Here is a 14,114-nt window from a genome sequence, read left to right as displayed (position 1 = left end):
ATGCCAGCGAATCACCTGGGGGTCTTTTAAAACAGATTGACTCTGCAGGTCTGGGGTGGGGCCTGAGACCTTGCATTTCTCACCAGTTTCCAGGTGATGTGATGCTGCTGGTCCAGAGACCACATTTTGAGCAGCAAAGCACCAGACTAGACTAGAGCACCTAAGGTGACATGACCTGCAAGGTGGTCAGTCCAGGAGAGGGTGAGACGCCACACCGCCTGGAATGTCATCTCTTGCCATGGGCCCTTGGTATCTAGGACAGTTGTCACATGAGCCCTTTAGCCCTTTAATCAAACTGGTGTTTGTGAAGAGCCACCTCTGGGACATCATTGGCTCCGTTCTAGTTCCTCCCACACCCGGGAGGAGCACAGCCTTGTCAGCCATGCCAGTGGACAGGCCTTGGATTCCCTTGTGCCGAGGGCAGAGGAGGCTGTGAAATGCACGGGAGAGACCTGAGGTGACCAAGGACCTCAGCCACATGACTACTCTCGGCTCTGGCTCTTGACTGGCATCAAGGCCTGGCAGGCGGGCCCAGCACCTACAGCACTGAGTCTATATGGTGAGGGAAGTGCCCCACCAGAGTCACGTGCAGGAAGCTCAACAGGCTCAGAGAGGCAGCAAGGAAGCCCGTGGGACATGTGGCTGCGTACCAGGAGGGCTCACAGGGATGGCGAAGGAGGCACAGGACTTTTCCAGATAGGACACAGCAGGGAAGGCCACTTAGACAGAAGGCATGGGACGGCACACCGTGCTACAGGGAACTGTGAGTAGTCTGTGCTAGAACAGTCAGAACTTCGAGCGAGGGGATCAAGATGAGTGGAGGGCAGAGGCCTCACTTTGGGGGGCTAGGAAGGGAGGGAGGGTCTAGTTGTGCATGAAAATGGGAGATTCAAGGCAAAATGAATCTTAAATAAAAATAAAAACTCCCTTTCTGACCTTCAATGTGGTAAGAATTAAATTACTCACTCGACGTCTGTTTATATGCCTAAACTCTTAGAAGCATAAAAGTGTTTTTGCATCTGACTTTTCCCCTCTTAACATTAAACATAAGCAGTTCCCTAGGTTGTTATAAACTCTGTGTCAACATCACTTTGTAGTGGCTGCACAATATTCCATTTAACCGACCCCCATTGCTGGACATTCAGGTCATTCTCCATCTCTCACGATCATCATGGCTTTCCTGTGCTTTAGATCATAACCTCAGCCTGGATCCTAAGGACGGGTTAGGATCAAAGGGTGTGTACATAGCTTAGGACAGGTGACACATGTGGCAGACTGCTCTCCATACGGCTGTGCGAGAGGAGAGGCACCTGAGTTGTTCAAGGGGCTCTAGGCCAGGGGTGGGGTCAACTCCTGAGGTCAGGATGTGGCCACGGCCTGTGCTCTGTGGATGGGCTCGTGCTGAAGCTGGGACAGGAAACGCAGCAGCCCTGGATGCATGCAGGCCTGTAGCAGCTGTATGACAGGATGGAGCCACTGGGCTCCACAAGGCCCAATAGGAGCCACTCTGCAGATTGATTTTCTTCTAGCTTCTAAGATTTCCTTCTGAAATCTGAAATCTTGGCTTCAGTGAACTAGAGCATTACCAACAGGACCAAGACAGAGTCAGACAATGAGATCATCTGGGCTGTCTCTGGGGATGGGGGGAGGGACTGGAACGGAGACCCTGGAGGCCAGACCCAGGAGTTCCCCTAGGCCTAGCCTAAGGGACTTCCGCCAGGACCCTCCTCATCCTTGAAGGGCCCAGCTGTACTAGAAACCCTGTGGTTTACCTGAGCAGGCAGGGACCCGTGCACTTACTCCCTTTACAAAGGTAAGTGCCATGTGGGTCAGCGGCCGCCTCTGGGCAGGGCCACTGGCTCCTTACCTGCCAGAGCTGGGATGGTGACCCGGTTCCATTCCCATGGCTGGTCGTATTCATCAGCGGGCCTGTCGTCATCCTGGGGCAGCTTGCTCTCCCGCACTTGGGGGCTGACCGTGCTCTCTGAGTCGGAGTCCATGCTTGGGCCCTCGGGTTCGTAAGGGGTATCGTATAATTGGATGCCTTTGTGCTGGGACCGGACGCTTTCCTGCCTCTGAAATTCTGCAGTCAAAAAGGAAGGAAGCAGAGATGTAAAGCATGCACAGCACATGCTTCCTCACCTGGGACCCACCAGGTGACGCCAAAGGAATTCAGAGCCGCCAGCCAGGGAGGTGGAGGCTGTATTTACCTTCTGTCCCACCCCTCAAGGGCAGGGTCTCTGCTCTCACTGCTCAAGGCTTCCTCACAGAGATCTCAGGCTCTGGACCAAACAATAGAACGAGAAGCCTCCCTGCCACCGCCTGCAGTCTTCAAGGGCACGGCGCAGAAGTGAGCGTGATGTTCCGGGTGTGTTCTGACACCAGCCCGGGACAGGCAGAGCTCTCAGCCCCATCGCTTACGGAGGCGGGGGTGGTCTTCCCACTAGGGCAACTCCCTGGTCTCTGGACTTGTCACTCCCTAGCTATAAAACGAGAAGATTGGGCCAAATGACCCTCAAGTTTCCACCCAGCTCACATATTCATTTTAAAGACCTACGAAGCCAAGAACCACCCCCAGGGGACGCAGGGTCACTGATTTTTCCCCTACAAAGCCCCAGGAATGACCCTTTTCCTGCATTTCTACCTCCCCCAGGGCCTGCCTATCTTCTAACACACTGAATACAGCCAAGAAACTTGAGAGCAGATGTCCAGTTTCACTTCTGAATAAGGAAGGAAAGCTCTTAATCTTCTGGAGAGGATGCCAAGGCCTGGCTCCAGTGTGGGCTGAGGGGCGACCGCCCATCTAGATGAGGCCCCAGACAGGGCATGTTCCTTTCAGCTGCTGCTTATTCCTGAGAGGCCAGCAGTGGCTGAATGATGGATTCCAGGATGATGCTACGATCAGGTGCTTCCTCCTCACACAGGGGCACTTTTCTTGCTTTGATCATAAACACCCACTGTGCGCAGGGCCAACGTGAGGACAGGGGGAAAGGAGGGGGTTCGCTGTTGAGGCTGCTCTCGGCAAGCCCACTGTTTCCAGAAGAGATACAACGGGCACCTAAATCACCATAATACTCTGCAGCAAAGGGGCTGCTGCAGGGCCTGGGAGGGATGAGACAGGAGGAGAGATGACATTTGAACTGACAGCTCTGACAAGTGGAAACAGGAGAGGGACAGGATTCCCTGTGGTAGGACCAGGGCAAGCCAAGGCAGTGCAGCTGGAGAGAACGTGCTCACTGCCCACTTTCTTGTTTTATTTGTAAAATGTATATAACATTTGCCATTATACCATATTTAAGTGCACAAGTCAGTGGCATTAAGTATATGCACACTGTTGTGCAACCATCACCGCCATCCATCTCACGAACTTTATCTTCATCCTAAACTGAAACTGTCCCCCACTAACTCCCCATTTCCCCTCCCCCAGCCCCTGGCAACCACCCTTCCACTTTCTGTCTCTATGAATTTGACTACCTAGGTACCTCATATAAGTGGAATCATATGGTATTTGGCCTTCTGTGACAGTCTTATTTCACTTAGCATAATGTTTTTAAGGTTCTTCCATGTTATAGCGTGTGTCAGAAGTTCATTTCTTTTTAAGGCTGAATAATATTCCACCGTGTGTCTATTCACTGTCTACTTTTACTGGAGCACCAGGTCCAAGGAGGTGGGAGAGGGGTGGTGGGGCTTGATAAAAAAGCACTGAGGGTGGTGAGAGTGAGCTATTTAAGTGGAATCTCGAGGCATTCTCCAAATCAGAGGTCCAGTGCCATAAAGATATAGTAGAAACCCACAGGAGCCATGTGCCTTGAAGAGCAGTTGACAAAACACATGAATGACGTCAGCCTTTCTGAGAAAGAGCATTCTTTTAGGCTGGGCTTCATGATCCAAGGCCAGCTCATAGGGTCGACAAAAAATCCACCTCTGCGCACAGGCCCTGATACAACACAAACTAACCAATGCTGGGTAGTGACCTTTAGTGATGACATTAAATAGTGCTGTGGTAGTATCTCCCAAACTTCACTGAGTTACATACCGACTTCGACTTCGTGATTTTGCTGTTTTCAAGTACCACCTGGCTTATCATTTACCATTGTTATTGATGTTGCCTCATTTTTTACAGTAAATAAATTCACTTAAAAAGGAAACTTTTAATCACCATCCCATAAGCCATTATCCTTACCCAAAACAGATGATAAACATAAAAAGAATGAACAAGAACAAAACCAACTAGGTGGCTGCCACTGCCAGGAGGCAAGCCCAAGGCTCACTTTCTCTCTGCTGAAAAGGAAGATGGCAAGTACTGGAGAGCTGGTGGGGGCAGGCGGGAGGTCTAAGCAGCAAACCAAGATACTTTCTTTGGCAAACAAGAATAACCTTCTCTTTTTAGAAAGAAAGTAAATGAAAAGGGAAAAACCTCACTATGTGGTTCTCAGGCTGCCTAAAATCATGTCTCCTCTGAGAAGATGTCCCTTACTTTGGCAAAACACGGCTTTATTGGGTCCCATGAGTAAACTGGGATGATTTATTAGTTTTGAGGATGATGCTTTCCTTTTTATGGGGGAGTAAGAGGAGAAGAGAAGAGCTATAAAAGGCAGGACTTGGTCGTTTTAAGGAGAAGACCAACTGTAAAGTACTGGAGACAACTCTGTAAATTACGAAATCTACCAAAGTGCTTGCTTTGTGGGGTCATCATCATCTGCACCCACTGCCGCCCCTGGTTCTAAGGAGTGCAGTCTAGCTTCCTGCCTTTGGAGAATTCCAAGGGATAGGGACATTGGGAATGCAGTTGACAGGCACTTTGCATGCAAATCGTCATTTAATTCTGGGCCACAAAGCAACTCGTGGATGCACTTCTGTGGGCCCCCAATAATCATGAACATCCTTGCTTTCTCTCTCCCTCTCACACAGAGCCCAGATGCAAACAGATATTCCATGAATGTGGGTGGGATAAATGAATGACAACTGACAGCCAGAAACCCCTCTTTACCCCCAAATTCCAATGTATGAAAGTCCCTGACTTCAGTGATAAGGTACCTGGAACAATATGAAAAATGCATATAGCCCAGTATTACACAATATTCAGAAGAGATGGATAGTCTACACAAACACTAGCTTAAAAGGAAAACATGTGCAGGGAACAGATTAGCTATTAAATCAGAGGGACTTGGGCATACACCTCTCAGACAGGATTTATTGTCCCCAAAGCATCTGCACCTTACCAAAGCTGGTTAGTAATGGCATGCAGTTAGGGTAGGGGATGTTATGATGGTAATCATTAAAACAAGCTTCCCCCCTATTACATGGTGAATTCAAATTTTCATTAAGGCCTCAACAATAGGGAGCAGTTAAGTAAATTACGGCATGCTAACTGGATGGAATATTAAACAGCCATTAAAATGATAAATCTGAAGATTATGTAGCTACATGGAATAGCGTGCATGAAATTATGCTAAGTTAAAAAGTGAAATACAAGACTGTTTATGTGTTGAGCAAACCATATAATGTGGGCTTTCTAAACAAGTCCTGGGCAATGTGAACAATGCCCCAGAGGAATTCTACTCCTTGCTTAGGAATTGCTGAACACCGTCATCACACACTTTGCCCATAATATCTAAACTCTGATGACAGCGATGTTGTAAGTACAGACACACGTGAATAAAGGACAGAAAACCTGATACAGGAAGATAAAGAGCTACTGTGTACAGAGGGAGGAATTATTGCATAGTAATTTTTCAAAGTTGTTTTAAATAATGAATAAGTATGTTAGTAAAGAAAAAATGTAGTTAAGAGTGGATCACATGAAAGTAAATACGATGTTAAGTTGGGCTTATAGGAGCTGCGTGTTTCGGAAGCAGCTGCCTTTGCCTGAGAAAACACCCATTTAAGGGAACATCTCCTCTCCCAGGAGACGTTTGCCAAGAGCCCCAGGAAGTCAAGGGCAGTTGCGCCAGGGCAGCTCACCAGACATCACTGTCCCCTGCCTAATGACCAGGTCCGTCCTCCTTATTACCTAAACCGATCTGGGACGGTCCGTCCTCCTTATTGCCCAAACCGATCTGGGACGGTCCAGAGACTGACCTAATAGGGGAGCTGGTAACTGTATGTTTTAAGTCACAAGTTATCTCGACATCACCATCTATAAATTCATGGAAAATGACCTTTAATATTGGGTGGCAGGCTGTGATGTTACGCCTCTTAGGCAGGGAGCAGGAACATTAAATTGACAGGGTAGGGATTTCTGTCGGCTTCTGAAGTAGAAAGGTTTTCAAGTAGAACTATATATGGAGGGAAAAAAAAAATGAGAGCACTTTGTTTTAGAATCGGAGAATGTTGGAACTGGAAGGGGCCCTGGGCGTATTCACCAAGGGCACAGAGCCAGGAGGGTGAGGCTGGTGTACTGACCAAGGGCCGTGGCCCTGAGAGGCAAGGAGAGCCGAGGGGATCATCTGAGTGAGGGGCCCAGGACAGAGCTTGGTGCAAACCAGGGGCCTCCTGAGTGGCTCTAAGTGTTTCGAGTTCCCCAAGTCCATTGGCAACAAGCTACGCTTTGCTCTGGTGTTCACCAACTCCGTGCCTCCCCCCTCACAGTTTTTTGTTTGTGTGTTTTTGTTTTGTTTATTTCCTTTGGCTGTCAGGAAGCTCAGGGTTAATTTTGATGCTTAACCTCGATAGCTAGGTTAGCTTAGATATTGGGTAGAATCATTTTCACTTGCCCTTCCTTCTATTGTGGATCTTGATATCTATTATAACAGCCTCATCATATACATTTCTTTTTATTATGCAGAGCCTCAGGTCAGTATTCTGAAAGCAGGCGGACACACATCTAATGAAAAAGACTAGAAGAAAAAAAAACCTCTTCTTTACCTCTTTACCTTCCTTTCAGGAACAGAGAAAGGAGGGCAGGGCTTGGCCTCACCTCTGGGAAACAGGCCGAGGAAATCAATGTACTCCCAGCCTTCTCTGGGAGCGCCAGCATCCACCTGTCCTCACACCCCGCTAGGCATCTACTGAATGCCCAGCACGAGAGGAGACGGAGATGAAGCAGACACAGTCCTGGTCTTCAGGGAGCCCTTGGGGAAAGAGGGCCAGAGCCCCCAACACAGACAGAGGAGGCTTAGGGTCCTCAACAGGGAGCAGATGTGACTCTACAACTCAGTTGAGGGAAATCTGGGAGGGCCTTAAAGAATTTAGACATGAGGGCATGGCACGGTGGTATGGCAGGGAAGTTGGGTGTTTGATGAAGGAAGGACCGAAGCAGAGGCACAGGGGCTGGAAGCACGAGGTGTATGTGGGGAAGGTGGGCCGTCCAGGGGGCCCATTGAGAGGGGATGCTGAGGCAGGTGGAAGTGGTTCTGGACGGCCTTGAATGCCACGGGACAGCACCCCCAAGACTGTCTAAGGAGAGGTGCAGGCAGGGTGGAGCCGGGCGGGCTGAGGCTGGCACAGACATGCAGGAGCCTAGCTGGAAATGACAGATGCCAGCCTGCAGGCCCCTCACCTCTAATCTTCCCAGCTGGTTTGTCTGGGAATCCACACCAGATCCCAAATGACAGGGTGGCAGAGCTCAGTAGAGATGTGTGGTCAAGGAGGCTTCCAGTCCCAGGCCCTGCCATCCCCTGTCAGCCCAAGAAACCTCTACTCAGCCGGTGGTGGGCCTGCCTGGCTGTGCCCTCAGGCCTCCGTGGGCCAGGGCTGCACTATTAGGACAATGCAGCGCCACTGACTGGTGCTGCCCCGCACCCGCCACCTGGGAGGCAAAGCCCTGGGTCCAGGAAAGCGATAGGTTCAACAGCACAGTGTGGTGGCTGAAAACACTGATCCTGCCAGACCGCTGGGGCCCGAATCCCGGCCCCAATGGGGGACCCAGAGCATGTTGCCCCAGTTTCCTCATCTCTGGAGCAGAGACAACAGTGTCCACGATGTTATGAGGATCAAACGAATTCTTGTACGTTCAGTATTTAGAACGGCGCCTGGTGCACAGAAGGCACTCCGGGAATGTTGACTTCATGTCAGTTACCACTACTGGGGCATCCTTGGAATACCATTCCAAGAGCCCTCCTCATCTGAGATCACCCTTCATCCCCCAGAGCCACAGAAGGCCTGCTTATGAACTCTAACAGGCAACCCTGCGCTGGAGATGACAGGGTTTCACCACCCATCTATGAACCTTCCATTTCTGGATCCACAACTTCTGATTTCAGCTGCTGCTTTGGCAGTCTCTCGCCTCCACATGGGAGCTTTGCTCCAGATCAACTCTTGTGCGGAACACAAAACACACAGGGGAGGGTTCAGTGCCCAGGAGTCTAATGACTACATTTTACAGATGGAGAAACTGAGGCCTGGGGAAGGACGAGGCCCCAGGTCCTCTAACTCTTAGACCAGGGCTCTTCTTCCTACCTTTCCCAGATGCTTCCTCATGTCTCTTTTATCAGACTGTCTTGTTTGTAATCTTCTGGAGGCAGGGGCATCTACTTCAGTCAGGCCTGAGGTGTTAAAAAGCACACCCGGCACCACAGCCCAAGTGAGGAGTTCCACAGGAGGGGCGGGCAGCTGTTCCTAATTAGACACAGCCGAAATCCCGCCAAGTTCTGGGCACCACATCAAAGGGAAGGCAGGGGACGCTCTCCTCATCTAAACTGTTAAAACATCTGCTGGAGAAAGACCCTCCTCCTAATGAATGCCTGAATGCAGGGGGCCCCCGGAGGCTGAGGTGGCAGCATGGGGCAGCAGGGGTCCTCGGGGCGGACCCCGCCGGGCAGCAAGGGTAGGGCAGCTTGGAGACGGAGCCTGGACACAAACCCAACACAACACAGGCAGAGGCCCCACCCCCTCCTCCATCTAGTCTGGTTTCCGGAGCTGTCTAGAAGCCACGAGACTGACTAATTGGAGTTCTCTTACCATCTCTTTTCCAGACGTGCATAGAAACACCCTAGAAAAAGAGGGTGAGTTCTGTGGAGCAAGGGTGTGGAACAAGAACAATGGTCACGTCGGCGGGAGCCGTGCAGGCCTGTCACTGCCCGGTGGAACCTGCACCGCTTGCTCTTTCACGCTCAGCCCAAGGGCGAGGGGAAGGCCCAGGTCTGACTCAGGGAGCCCGGTCTGATCCCTGCCCTTGGACATCTGTACAGGACGGGGTCTCCCCTGGAGGGCCCTGTTCTGTGGTCCCTGGGGGAGACGAGCCCACACCCCTGATGACACCGAATGTGCTTCACTCACGATTTAAAAGGCCACATGGGCCTCTTCACAGAGCTCTCGGGAGCTGCCTGCAATTATGGCCAGGCCCTTCCGCCCTGCCCATCACTCTGCACTCTTCCAGTGACTGCCTTCGCGTGCACAGGCCTCCGAGCGGCTGCAGGCCTGAGTTCTGTCGCCATCCCCTGCAGAGACTCACTGAGGCGAACTTGCTGCTCCAGGATCCAGGCTGCTACCAGGCTCAAGGCAGTGCATCAACGAGCATCCGTTTAGTGCAGCAACTTTCTCAGGAAGACAGCTCTGCTTCCATGTCAACGGAAGACTCACATTCTCAGGCAATCAGGGAGCCTGCCTGCTTCTCTTTCTCAAACATCACTGAGCCCGTACTGGGTGCTAAGGCGGACCCCAGGCCAATGCTGAGCACTCATGTGGAGACAAGGCTCCCCCCACCCCCAGAGGAGCTGTGGTTTAGCAGGAGAATCGGGACACCAGCATCCCTAAGTGCTGAGCGAATAACAGTTACGAGTTACTGAACACCTGCCTGTGCCCGGCACTGTCCTGGGTGTTGGCTGCATGTCATTCCTTGTCCCCATGACACAGACAGGCAAGGGTGACTGGCAGCCTCAGAGCCTCCGCTGGGACCAACCCAGTTCTAAAGTGGTACAGACAGTGGCAGCTTGGAAGAGGCAGAAAGCAAAGGCAGTCCCAGGGATTTCGAAAAACCTTAGGGAGAAGGTGGCTTTTCAGAGGATCTCAAGTCCTAGTGCAAAGAGGCCCCTCAAGGGCCACAGAAGCCGAGGGACCTGCCTGGCATCACAGACAATGAATGGGGGGCCCGGGGTAGAATATACTCAAGGAAATAAGGAAGATTCAGACGGGTGAAGACAGGGCCCCAGGATAAAGGGCAACAGAGCCAAGTCGTGGACAGAGGAAAGCTTGAAGGATTGTGAGGTAAAACGAAAGACTGTGAGTTGTCCGAGCCCGGCGCTACTGAGGAAGAGGAGATGGGGAGTGGCTAGAAAAGGAAACTGGGGCTGGGTTATGGAGGGCCCTGAATGCCAGGAGGAGGGGTAGGAAACTGCAAAATGTGGGCCAGCAGTCTCAATCAGGTTTGCGCTTTCAGAAAAAAAGCTTTTACAGAAGCTGGCAGGAAACACCAGGGCGTGGTGATCAACTGTGATGACCTGAAGGTCCAACCCTCCAAACAATTAGGTCTCTACCCTTTCAAATAGTGGAGAGAGGATGCCCGGGGTTCCTGAAAGAAAAACACACTCCAGCGAACAGTTCCCAAAAGTGGAAAAGAAAGCATTTCCACTGGGATACGAGGCAGAGTCGGGGTGGCACCAGTACCCTCAGGTCAACCTCAAGAGGGGCGGGTATCCTCTGACCCCCGTGCTGCAGACAGAGGCTGGGGCCCAGGGGGGCTGCCAGGGGCCTTGGCAAACAGAGCCAGAGTCGGTCCAGCCTCGTGTCTTCCAAGTATTGACAGACTGTACTTACAGAGAGGGCTAGCCACCCCTCTGGTGCGATCTTCCAGTCGGCTAGGCACGGTGAGGTCTCAGCTTCCAGAGAGGCCTTGGGCCGCACTCTAATGTGATAAAGCCACGGGGGACAGGCTTTCATGCCAGACCACCTTGGCTACACCCCTCACTGAGCAGCATCGCCAGCCCTTTCTCACGGAGCCTCCCAGAGCAAAGCCTTGGAGGATCCAAGACCACACCCAAGCCCCCTCCTCACCTGCCTGGTATGAAATCTGCAGCTCAGAGCGGTTCGGCCAAGGTCTAGGAGACTCACCTCTCAATAATACACTTGAAGAGTGCTGAGTGCCTACGGTGTACCAAGGTCTGTGCCAAGCGCAGTGCCTTCAAGTTCTCACTTAATTCTCACAGCACTTCTATAAGGGGGTGCTGCTGGCATTACCACTTTAAAGACAGTCACACAGCAAGCCAGGGATGGAGGCAGCCTGACTCCAAAGCCCATGCTCTTAAACATGCAGCTGTCTATACCGCCTTTCCAACACTAGTTGGTGCTCCTTCTGCTTCACCAGGTCCAAAATAACATGAACGGGCTTCCCTGGTGGCGCAGTGGTTGAGAGTCCGCCTGCCGACGCAGGGGATACGGGTTCGTGCCCCGGTCCGGGAAGATCCCACATGCCACGGAGCGGCTGGGCCCGTGAGCCATGGCCGCTGAGCCTGCGAGGCTGTGCTCCGCAGCGGGAGACACCACAGCAGTGAGAGGCCCGCATACCGCAAAAAAAAAAAAAAAAAAAAACCAAAATAACATGAACATGTTCAGGTCAGCAGGGAATGCAAGCACTGGAAGAGCCGACTTGGTCGCCTAACTTGGTCCTAGCTTCACTGTGCTGAGTGACGCCAGGCAGGTTACTTCCTCCCTCTGGTCATCAGTTTGCTCATTAGTCAAGGCAACTCAGGTCATCTTGGGCTTTATCTGACCAGGACCACACGTAGGTACCTATAGGAATCGTTAGGCAGTCTGGGAGGAAAGCAAAGGATAGTATCAGGAGGAAGAGAGCTGCCCATCAAAGAGGTATTTAAGCACATTCTAGATCTTTAGAGGGGTGGCCAATGCATGCTGCTGGTCCCAGGCTGGCTGGCTCTAAGCAAGTGATTACAAACTGGCATTGGGTGCAGGGTGCCAGCCTCCCAGGGCAGAGCCAGGGACCCCTTCCAGGCATGACCCTTCCCTCCATCTGTACCTAACAGCCCCCCTTGCCATGTGACAGGTTTGCAGTCAAACTGGTCAAACCCCACCCATACCCATCTGGTGGAGGCGGCAGCCCTGGGGCTGGTTGCAGGGTCACTGCCTCATGCTGAGGGGTGCTGCTGGCGTTGTGCCGCATGCCCAGCACAGCTGTCCGGGCGGAAGCGACTTGCTGAGATCTGGCAAGCTCTCTGCCCCAGGCTTCCTTGCTTTGGAACTGCTTCAAGAGAGGAACTAATCTCCTTGAAGACTTGTAGACAACCTCAGCCTGCTGGATGGTGATGACGAGGCTGCCGGCCTGGGACCAGCCTGGCCCTCCGCTCACTGGCTGTGTGACCCTGGTCAGCTGCCTGATCCGCTAGGGCTAAGATTCCTTCCAGGTGAGGCGGGAGGGGGTGAAGCAGATGGTCTCGGAGGCCTTTCTGGCTCCAGAGACCTCAGTCTGATTCTACAAAGAGTGGATGTTCACACAGGCTTCTTGTTCCAGTGTTGTAGCTCCAGCACACGAAGGAGGAGGGGACATACACAAGGGCACCCATCCTACAGTGCGCAGGGTCCCTGACCTTGGCATCCTAACCACCTTCCAGCAAACTCCTCCAAAATTCAACCCCAATATGCAATGAGAACCCTCTACGAGGAGAAGCTCCATACCAACACAAAGTTGTATTTTCCTGCCTGTGATTAATTTTGAGGGTCAACTTGAATGGGCCACAGGGTTGCCCAGATACTTGGTCAAACATTATTCTGGATATTTCTGTGACGGTGTTTCTGAATGAGATTAACATTTAAATCCACAGACTGAGCAAAGCAGATGGCTCTCCCTAATGTGGTGGGCCTTGTCTAATCAGTTGAAGGACCAAATAGAACAAAAAGGTTGACCCTCCTCCAATAAAGAGAATTCTTCCTGCCTGACAGCATTTGTACTGGGACATCAACTTTTTTTCTGCCTTCAGACTCAAACTGAGACACTGGCTCTGTCTGGGTCTCGACCCTGTTGGCGTTTGGACTAGAATTACACCAGCGCACCTCCTCGTTCTCAGGCCTTCAAACTTGGACTGGAACTACACCATTGGCTCTACTGGGTCTTTCTGACTCATCTTGGGACTTGCCAGCCTCCATAATCACACGAGCCAGTTTCTTATAATTAATCTCTCTTATTGGTTCTGTTTCTCTGGAGAACCCTAACTTATGCCTCCGTGAAGGATCCTTCCTCACATGCTTACCATGCACGGTCTTAGGATGGGCTGCTTGTCTGCTCCCCTTCTCAAACAGTTCCTGAAAAGACTGTGTATCAACACAGAAGCCAGGTCTATAAGAAAACCTCTTTATCACAATGCAGAGGGGACCTGCCACTTTTCCTGACCCTGAAGAACTAGGGATGCAGCCAAGCCTCAGCTCTCTTAGAGGAACCTGCAATTCCACCCTCAGGAGACCTCACGGTAGCAAAGCCACTGCAAGAGTGGGGATCTCAGTGGGGATCCCTACTTGGCCCAGGAGTGACCACCTGCCAAGAGCCAATGCAAACTTAACAAGAAAGACCAAAGCAAGACTCCCTCATTCCAGATAGAACTTTCTGGCCCACAAAGTTTGTGTGATTTGGTTTTTATAACCATCTGGTTATAGACAGATCCTAATGGTCAGAGCCAACAACCCCATTTAATAGGGCAAACAGGAAACCCAGAATCAAAGGGACTTGCCGAAGTCAGAGTGAGAAATCCACACGATTCCTACTCTACGGTCTTTCCGACTGTACTATTACATCTTGTATTTCTTGGTGTCGCAGCACAAAAAACCCGATGGAGTGTTTTTGTTTTGTCTGAAAGAAGGGTGGGGAAAGGGAAGGTGTGTGTGAGGTGCTATACACAAGAATTAGGAACCCGAAAGCTACCACTGTTCGGAACTGCTTTCAAGCGGCTCTTTCCTGTCAACAGCTATCACAGATGACACCATCCATACGACCATCTCAAGAATTTTTGGAAGGAAACATCTGGATAATGAATGTTTTTATGCTGGGAAGCACAAGAACAGCCCCTCTTGGGGCCCTAAAAAGGTGTCCTGAAGAGACTCCATACTGTGTGAAAGGTACCATCAATGCCTGGAACATGAGAGCAGAGGCACCATGAGATGCTGAGTGGAGATGGCCTTCTCACCACTGGTGGCCTTTCCCAACCAGCTACCCTCTAGGAGCCCCAGAACCC

At 51.4% G+C, this 14,114-nt stretch overlaps 1 protein-coding gene across 1 annotated transcript in view; it reads right to left on the bottom strand.

The window, feature by feature from the left end:
* Positions 1-14,114, bottom strand: part of SHB (SH2 domain containing adaptor protein B) — a 135,160-nt gene that overhangs the window by 45,608 nt on the left and 75,438 nt on the right. The window contains 1 exon segment of the mRNA XM_060153195.1: positions 1,868-2,083. Coding sequence (XP_060009178.1) covers positions 1,868-2,083 — 216 coding nt within the window.

The sequence above is a fragment of the Lagenorhynchus albirostris genome, chromosome 7 (genome assembly GCF_949774975.1).
Source record: "Lagenorhynchus albirostris chromosome 7, mLagAlb1.1, whole genome shotgun sequence".
Classification (NCBI taxonomy): domain Eukaryota; kingdom Metazoa; phylum Chordata; class Mammalia; order Artiodactyla; family Delphinidae; genus Lagenorhynchus; species Lagenorhynchus albirostris.
The sequence above is the reverse complement of the archived record's forward strand: the minus strand, read 5'-3'. Positions and strand labels throughout refer to the sequence as shown.